Source organism: Aptenodytes forsteri, unplaced genomic scaffold (genome assembly GCF_000699145.1).
Source record: "Aptenodytes forsteri isolate BGI_AS27 unplaced genomic scaffold, ASM69914v1 Scaffold729, whole genome shotgun sequence".
Classification (NCBI taxonomy): domain Eukaryota; kingdom Metazoa; phylum Chordata; class Aves; order Sphenisciformes; family Spheniscidae; genus Aptenodytes; species Aptenodytes forsteri.
Window position 1 is genome coordinate 68,494 of NW_008796173.1, and position 8,938 is coordinate 77,431.

Genomic DNA, 8,938 nt, shown 5'->3' on the forward strand with positions numbered 1-8,938 from the left:
CCTCACTCAGGTAACAGCGCCCCTCCCAGCAGCCCCGCCGGGGCAGTGGGATTCCGTGTGCCGCTGCTACAGGGTCCGGCCAGGAGCCGGCGAGCCCCGACCGCGTGCGCGGCTGTGAGCAACCCAAGCAGGACATGCACACCCACGGCATGGCTCCTCCAGAGCCGGCCCACAACAGCCGCCTCTTGCTGTGGGTCTGAAGGCACGGTGATCCCTGCCGACCTGCTCCAAGGTGCTCCGTCTGAGCCTCCCCATGCAGGGGCGGAGGAGCAGCTCCTGCAGACTGCCCCGCTGCACCTGGCGTGCACTACACCCCTGAGAGCTGGGGTCCCCTCAGCCTGCGCTCCCCCCTCTGAAACGCAGCGCTCGTGAGCGGGCTGGTGATGGCACAGCGCTCACAGCGCTGCATACGCTGTTCTGGACCGAGAACACGCTGTCAGCATCCCCGAGAGCCAGAGCTCGTGGCCACAGTGACTCGGGGAGAGGCTGCAGCTCCACGAGGGCCAGGAGCTGCTGCATCCAGGAGCCAGGCTGCGTCCAGGTGTCACCCAGCCCAGATCAGGCCAAAAGGATCAGGCAACTGGACCCACCGGATCACTGCCACGCTGGGGCCAGAGGGCCAGGCTGCTCCACAGCCGCCCTGGTCACAGTCCTAAAGGACACCTGAGCACTCAGAGTTCAGGAGGCCACACACTGTCGTACAGCCAGAGCTCCTGACAAAGACGCCAGCGCATTTCCATCACCCCACGCCCCTGCTTTGCCACCCTACCTGCCACCAGGCATTTCTTGTAGGACATGTCCTCCAAACAGAGTGACAAGGAAGGTGCTAACACCCCTGCTAGCCAGCACGAGGACCTGCAACCTCAGCAAGCACCCGTCCCTCACCATCACCCACCCCTTGCTGCTGGGCTTCAGGAGAGCCCAGGAGGCACGGAGAAATCGGATCTCTCATTCTCCGAGCCAGCCAGCTCAGAGCAGCAGAGCCCCAACAGCCCCGTCCCTGCCCTGAAGAGGCACGGCAGCAGAGGCGGACGCTGCCTGCAGCAGCAAGGACACGCCAGCGGGCAGGCACAGACTGCTGCGTCTCCACGGGAGCATCCCGGTGGGAGGACGGGCCCACGGGCTGGGCCGGGCAGTACCGGCACTCGCCTGCCCACGCCAGCCGGAGCAGGGTGCCCCGCCACCAAGGGCCCCCCAGCCCCAGCCAGCTGCGGGGATGCCCCAGGCTGGCTCCTCAGAGGAGGAGGCACCACCACCGCCCTGCCCGCCCCAAGCACGGAGCTGCTGGACACCGCTGGGGAGCTGCAGGCTCTCCGCACTTCCCAGCTGTCATTACAGCCCGAATGCCTCCTGTCCTCTCCCCTGCCAGCCGCGCCAGGGGCTCTGGCTCGCTGCGGGAGGGCCGGGCAGGCAGAGCAGCGGACCGTTGGAGCACCATTCCCAAGAGCTGCTCGCTCCTGCCAGCAGTCCGAGCTCCCGCACTGCCTCCCGGGACATTACACAGACACTGCAGGGCATTCCCCTGCACGGCTCCCGGACTCCGTGTCGGGAGGACGTGCCAGGCTCCCTTTCCAGCCTGCAAATACCCTACACCAGCTGCAGAAGCGTCCGAGTGCTCTGGGGACGCTGGGTACGCACCTCCGGCGATGCCAGACACGATGGAGGCAACTCCAGAGGCAGAGGCGCCGCGCAGGCCCTCGATGGTTCGCTTTGACTGGTTGTTCAAGCGCTGCTTCAGCTCCACCTTCTCCGATTCCAGCTGGTCGATATCTGCCTGAAGGGCATCCATGGTCTCCTCAAACTCCCTGGGAAGAGCACACAGAGTCACAGGTGTAGCCGGGGACGCTCCTCTGGAGGAACGAGGCAAGCAGTCCAGGACCCGAGAGCTCCTGGCTTTGTCATGGCTCCTGCTGCTGCTGTGCTTCAAGCACAACCCTGCTGATCCAGGAGCTGGAGCCCCACCAGCCTCCACTGCAGACTGCAGCATAGCACACGAAGGAAGTATTTATCCATATTGAACCCAACATCTCCTTAGCTTTTGCCCAGCTTTTACACTGCAAGACAGTCCTCCCGCCACCCTGCAGGTTGCAGCTCCCCGCTTGTCCACAGGCTCGCTCTGCCAACAGACCACGTGTGGCAAGAGACGCTTGGAGCACAGCAATGGTAGTAAGAACACGGCAGGACAACGTCCCTTTCCACGAGAGCATTTGAAGAGGACCTTTCCCAGGACCGCTCCATCAGCCTGCGCCCTGCTGTGCACCATTAAAACGTGCTGGTTCCCCTGCGGATCCTCCACTAACATCATCCCTCTCCACTAACCCACAAACCCTCCCAGCCAGCCCGAGGGACCGCTGGCTGTCCAGTCCTCATCAGAGACCCTCCAACAGCAGCCCCATCTCACGCTTACTTCTCTTTCTTTTTGAGCAGCGTCTGGGTCTCATCCAGCTTTGTCTGTATCTTTTCCACGCGGTCATCTGCATCCTTGGACGCGCTGTCCAGCTTCTTCTCCAGGAGGCTGAGCCGCACATTTGCTTCGCTGAGCTCCTCGCCCTGGAGAGGCAGGAAAGAAATCAGAGAGCTCCGGGGCCCTGGGGACGGTGGGCAGTAGGAAAAGCTCCTCGCAGCGCCTGGTGGGAGCCTGCCCAGAAATCACAACTCCTACCCACACTGCACCTACGGTTGGTACCCAGACACACGCGCCCATCACCAAACACTCGCCATCCCAGAACACGGTGCGGGGGAAAGGCCAGGCCAGTCTCTGGCAGGGAGGCACCAGGCAGACAGCACCTCCCTGACAACTGGAACAGTATTTCCAGGAAGAGACCTGGCTGGGACTCGAGACAGCTCCACAGGCAACAAGTGTCAATTGAGCACGAACGTGACCACTACGGCAGCACTTCAGCTCTTCACTGACCAGCCAGGAAGGCAGAGATCGACTGAAGGACAGCTTACCTTGATCTTGAGAGATTTTTTCAGCTCTTTGATGACTGTCTCCCTGTCCTCCAGCTTAAGCCCCAGCCCCTCAGCGTCAGTGATCTCTGCCCGAAGAGCCGCTGCCCGTAGGTCAGCAGGTGGGGTGGGCTGCAATGGAGACCAGAGGAACAAGATGCAAAATTGGTATTTTACGAAGAATTCCAGTAATTGCAGATGGGGCCAGACGGCAAGAGGGGGGCCGTCCCCGGCCTCCCTGAATCCCGCAGGCAACTGCTGCACCTCCCCAGCTCGCTGCCCCACATCACACCCAGAAGACAGTCTCCTTCCAGGGGCGGCAGCAGCAGGACTGCGGGAGATTACAGAGCAACCCAGATGCTCCGGCTCTGCCTGAGGCCCCTGCCACAGCCGGAGCCCACCTTGGTCTGTGGCCTATCCGCATCGTACTCTCCCTCCTGCATAGCCGTGGCCATCTTGTTCATGGTCGCGATGAGGATGCTGCAAGACTGACGCAGACACTCGTAGGGGTTGATGCCCTGGGTGCCGTAGATCTGCAAAGGACGGGAAGAAAGTGGCAGGTGCCCCTGGGCTGGGCTCACAGCCGCCGTTACAGCCCCCTCCCGACTCCCCACAACGTGCCACAGGCCTTCAGAGGCTGCAGTCCCTTTGGTGCGGCTGCGGAGCAAGGCCAGCTGGGGGGAAGGACAGCAGAGAGCAGGGGACCACAAAGCCCTCCGCATTTTGGCATTCCCTGGCGATTCCCTGCTCATTGCAGGGGGGTTGGACTTGATGACCTTTGGAGGTTCCTTCCAACCCAAACTATTCTGTGATTCTATGATATTCCCAGGAGTTCATTCCCAGCCTCCACAAGGCTCTCCCATCCAGAGCTGCTCACGGGCAGGTCTGTAGCGCTGGAGTGAGACGGGTCCCGGCTTTACCCCGCTGCAGCAGGGAACGAAGGGCAGTCGAGAAGGGGGTCTCCCACCTGCTCGCTCGCTTTGAAGGCCAGATCCTCCAGCTTCACCGCCAGCAGCCCCTCGTTCTCCGCCAGAGGAGCAATCATCTGCGCCCCAGCAGCGGCCACCTCCTGCAGCACGGCCACCACCCACGTCAGGTGCTTGCGGCAGTCCAGCAGCGTGTCCGACACCTGAAAGTCGGGCAGAAACAGGATGGTTGGGAAAAGCGGACAAAGGGGCTGCTTTCCGGCTCGCTTCCCAGGCACCGGGGAAGCTCCTGGCTGCACAACACTTGCCTCACCCTAGTCTGACAACTAGTGAGACTTTAACTTGCTTCTGAAGCATCACTAGGAAGATGGGAAGCACCAGGAAAGACAGAAAGAAACTGAAGGCTAGAGAAAAGTAGGTTACAAAGTCCGTGTCTCCACCCCAGCTAGAAACACAAAGCCCAGAGACGCTCCATCCCATCTCAGCTCGCACCAGCTCACCTGCTGCCCGAAGCCCAGTGCCGCAGGGATACCCGGAGCGTCCGTCCCAGGCATGCGGCGCCTGATCTTCTTGCAGAACTGGCGAATGTCACTGCACGAGGTCTCCAGGTCCTTGAGGAGGATGGCAAGGTCGGACGCCTCCTGCCCAGCCTAGGGTGCAGAGAAAGGACCTCAGAAAAACTGACGAAGGGATCATCGGCGAGGGGAACCCAGCGCAACCCCGCAGAGCCACCCCGAGCACGTCCTACCTGGAGGAAGGATCGCAGCCGGCACACCTCCACCCCCATGCAGTCCAAGGCACTCTGGGTGAACTGCAGAGCACAAACACGGGTACCGTCAGCTCGGGGCAAAGCAGAGACCAGGCAAGACGGCTGCACTAGGGCAAACTGCGGCTTTGGTCTCGGGCATTTCAGGACGGACCCTCTGTACGCCACCCTGCCACGACCGCAGGATTTACAGGAGCAGGAAAACAGGTTGAGGCATTCAGCCAATTTTTGTTTTACTCCGTGGGGCACGGGACACTGGTACTTCCCTTAGAAGCTCAGGGCAGTACAACACTCCCCCTCAGGCACTAGGTTCTCCGCACTCTCCTTGCTGCTCTTCTCCTTCTACCCAGACATCTGCAGGGCAAATGGCCCCGCATCTTCCCCTTTCCCTGACCTGGGAGCCCTCATCACCTCTGCGCCACCACGGGCAGCGGGAGCTGGGGGAAAGCGACTGCAACGGGGAGAGGGGGAGAAGAGGCACTTCAACTCACAAAATGATCTCGGGGGGAGCAGAAAGAGCAAAGGCAGAAAACGCGCAACAAGGAAAGAGTCAGGTTATTTTCCCCCACTTCACCTTGATGTGGTCAGCCAGCTGCATCGTGCAGTCTTCAGCCTGGTCAGCCAGGTGGATGCTGTACAGGTGCTAGGTGGAGAGAGATCAGCAGAGATCAGCACCCCTCAAATGTCTCCACACACGCAAGCAAACAAACCGACTAAGGAAATACATAACAAAAAACCCCAAACGTTGAGGGTTTGGCCTAATTTTTAACTGGAAGTGAAAACTCTTGCAGTGACCCCCACCAGATCCCCCCTGAACGCTCCGCCCTCCAAAAGAGCTGGTGGCCCTCAATTCAAAGGGTCAGCAGCCCTGGCTTGCAGCACAGAGGTGCAGAAACGTAGGATGGGAGAACCGCGTCCTTTCTGCCTGCGTCCTCCCAGGGACAGAGAGCAGAGAACACAGCCCCCAAGGGACACAGGCACAGGCTCCAGTCCTGCGTGCTCCGGAGGTGAAAAACATCCAGAAGAAAGTGCTACCGACGAGCTTATTCTCAGCTTATCAGGGTGCCCTGTGAACGATGTATCCAAGGGCACGATTTCCAGCTGTGGCACGCACTGGCAAGGTTGCACCAGTTCCCCGTCCTGCAGGTCAGAAACGCCCCGAGCTTGGCCAAGAGCGCGTCGCTCTCGGCTCCGCAGACCCACCTGGTAGTACTTGATGGCTTTGGTCAGCGGCTCCACGTTGACCGTCTCGTCCAGCTGGTCCTTGTGCAGCAGCTCGATCAGGAAGTCCAGTGAGCGCTCGTGGACGCTCATCTCGGGGTACAGCATCCCCACCTTCTTATACACCTCCACGCTGCATTTGTTCAGGGCCCTGGTAAGGGAACGCAGACACAGTTGGCTTGGCTGGGACAGGCACATGCTGCAGACAGCATCAATACAGGGCTTTGCTTCTGGGTGCCAATCTCAGACCACTGGAACCCCCCGGGACCACCAGCTGGACCCCCAGGAGCACCGTAGCTAGAGAGCGGTTAACGAAGGTCAAACCATCTGTAGAAAACCACGGCATGAAATAGGCTGCCTGGGAGCTACAGGAAAGGGAACCTCAGAAGAGAAAAACACTCAGTTCTCTAGGCCAGAACTCAGTGCCGGCGGCAGGAGAAGACTTGCCGCCCAGCACCCGCAGTACGCCAGGTGATCTAACGAGTTCATCAGCCATGCTGGTGCAGGAGCAAAGGGATCTTTCAGCGCCCTGCTTCAAACCGAGCCACTTTCCTGGGAGCAAAGCTGAGCAAGCCTCAAGGCGAGTACCCTGCCACAGCCGTCTTGGTGCCCGACGGCATTTCCCAGTCTCCGAGGAAAGCCCTGGCTCCGCGGTGCTGTCAGGGCACCGCCCAGTGACGGGCTCACACTGATCAAGCGTTCAGGCTGACGCTCCGTGAAACCTTCCGCACAGGTCTAAGCGCTGGGCACTCGTGGAAGAGGGCACTGGGCTGCAGGGGAGAGCCTGCTCTTGGGGACTGAAGCCCAGAGTCAACCCCAGATGCAATCAAGCTCAGCAAGAGACTGTGACGCATCTCCTGGCAGGATAGACGGAAAAATCAGTGCAGCAAGGCTACTTCTGTCCTCAAGACACGGTCACAGCTGAAGAATGAGCAACACGTGCTAGAGAATTGGATCCCTTCACGTGTCAATTCTTGGGAGGGAAACAAGGAAGGAGTTACAAGAGAAGTGAATACCCCCGTCACAAGGCAATAAATGGGGTCCCTCAGCTTTCTTCCAGCCTAGCTGCCAAAATAGCTTTAACTCCAGAGGGACCAGGCCCTGCTGCGAGGCTGCAGAGGTCCTCCGTGCTTCCAGAGGGTGAAGCGGGCGGGAATCAAGGGTGAGGAGAAGGGCTGGGTACTCACTGTTCGTATTTGTGCAGCGTAGCCTGCAGGAGGCTCAGGGAATAGACCAGCCCGGCAGCAAAGCTCAGCTGCTCTCCCGCAGCACCCCTGAGGCCGGTGCGCTCTGCACAGTTTTCATTCAGATCAAACTTCTCCTGAGCCTGTTTGCTGATCAGTTCAGCCTGTTGGGGAAGAGGGCAAACCTTCAGAGTCCTCCTACGCTTGCTCTGATCTGTTCTGCTTAGCCACAGACCAGCCAAACACCCCCCCTCACCCCCACCTCCAAAAAGCAAGCTTTCCTGGGAAAGATTTCTGAAGGAACAGAAGGGGAATAAGAGGGACAGCAGAGCGCCAACCCCCCGGTCAGTGCTGCAAGACACCGAGGCTCACACGCCTGCCCTGCCTGAACTGGCAGGCTTGACCCACCCGTACCACAGCTGAGTGCTCCCACCGCTGACCTACCACCACCTGCGGGCAGGGACTCCCGCTTCCTCCTCCTCCTCCCAGGCAATTTTGAAAGTTCTCAAACAAGTAAACATTCAAAATCCCAAATTCAGCTGGGGCAGAAAGAAAAGCTGTATTTCCCACAGAGCCGCGGCACAGCCACTGAACTCCTGGTTGGCCCAAGTGGCACAGCGCGTACGAAGCCCCGACAGCCCAGCTCAGGAGACAGCCCCAGCTCAAAGCTTCAAAGGAAGAATTAACACAAGCTCTTGACGAGGCCTAACTCCCCCCAGGCAGGCGGGGGCCGAGGCACCCGTCCCACCTTGCAGATGAGCCGAGGGATGAGCAGCAGCACCAGGATGCAGTCATGGTCCCCTCCGTGGCGCAGGAAGCTGTCGGGCATGAAGGAGGTGAGGAGGGAGACGTGTCGGTTGGCCTGCTGCACCTCCATCTGGCGCAGCTCCATCTCGATGGCCTGCAGGAGACACACGGTCAAGGGCAGCCCGCTCGGTCCCCTCCCCAGCCCAGCGCATCCCAGCCCGTTCAGTATTTTAAAAAGTCGGAACCTCTTTCCTCCTGGGACACAGCTAACACCTCGCTCCCTGGCTGTCACAGGAAACATTTCTCGTTATGACCAACCAGTGCTCTGCGGAGGTGCCCAGGGACTGGTCTGGAGCTCTGGTCTAACCCCCGGTACAGAGTACACCATGTATCTGTGCTCAAAAGCATTCCTTCTTTCCAGCCAGTGTTCACAGCGTGATAAAAACAAGGCTTACGCTGTCAGCTCTGAGCAGGCTCTTTCACAAGAAAACATCCCTTTTTGCACAGCAGTATTTGAACTTTGATGTTTCTCTTAGGAGAGAGAAACACCCTGACAGTCGCCTCAGCCTGTTTCCACGGCTGGCACGAGCACCGCAGGCCAGCTCCCGAGAGCTGCGCCCCAGGGTCAGCCCCACGGCGCGGGGAACACCCGCCCCGAGCCCGGCACCCCCGTGCCGGTGCCGTGCCTCGGTGCCACTGCTTCAGGAGCCCCGCACACGGGAACGAACGCACCCCGTTCAGTTCACACGCCTGGTGCGCAGCTCTCTTGCTGGCCCTACCTTAGCATGGGCTTTCGTCTCTGCAAATTTAATCTTGAAGTCAAACATCTCGGGAGGAGGCTGCTGCTGTTTCTCGGCAGATGCTTCTTGCTGACTCATGAGTTCTCGGTTCACGTCCTGAGCAGGGAAAGAAGCTGCGATGAGACATACTCTGGAGTCTGGAGAACAAGTCTTATGGGGAGCGGCTGAGGGAACTGGGGTTGTTTAGCCTGGAGAAAAGGAGGCTGAGGGGAGACCTCATCGCTCTCTACAACTACCTGAAAGGAGGTTGTAGCGAGGTGGGGGTCGGTCTCTTCTCCCAAGTAACAAGCGGTAGGACGAGAGGAAAGGGCCTCAAGTTGCGCCAGGGGAGGTTTAGATTGGACG

The 8,938-nt window shown here is 59.8% G+C and overlaps 1 protein-coding gene across 1 annotated transcript in view; it reads right to left on the reverse strand.

The window, feature by feature from the left end:
• DCTN1 (dynactin subunit 1) overlaps positions 1-8,938 on the reverse strand; it is an 89,172-nt gene that overhangs the window by 9,542 nt on the left and 70,692 nt on the right. The window contains 12 exon segments of the mRNA XM_019474189.1: positions 1,639-1,805; positions 2,408-2,550; positions 2,953-3,081; positions 3,351-3,482; positions 3,917-4,078; positions 4,376-4,525; positions 4,624-4,686; positions 5,216-5,284; positions 5,845-6,013; positions 7,050-7,210; positions 7,795-7,947; positions 8,573-8,689. Of these exon segments, the coding sequence (XP_019329734.1) occupies positions 1,639-1,805; positions 2,408-2,550; positions 2,953-3,081; positions 3,351-3,482; positions 3,917-4,078; positions 4,376-4,525; positions 4,624-4,686; positions 5,216-5,284; positions 5,845-6,013; positions 7,050-7,210; positions 7,795-7,947; positions 8,573-8,689 (1,615 nt within the window).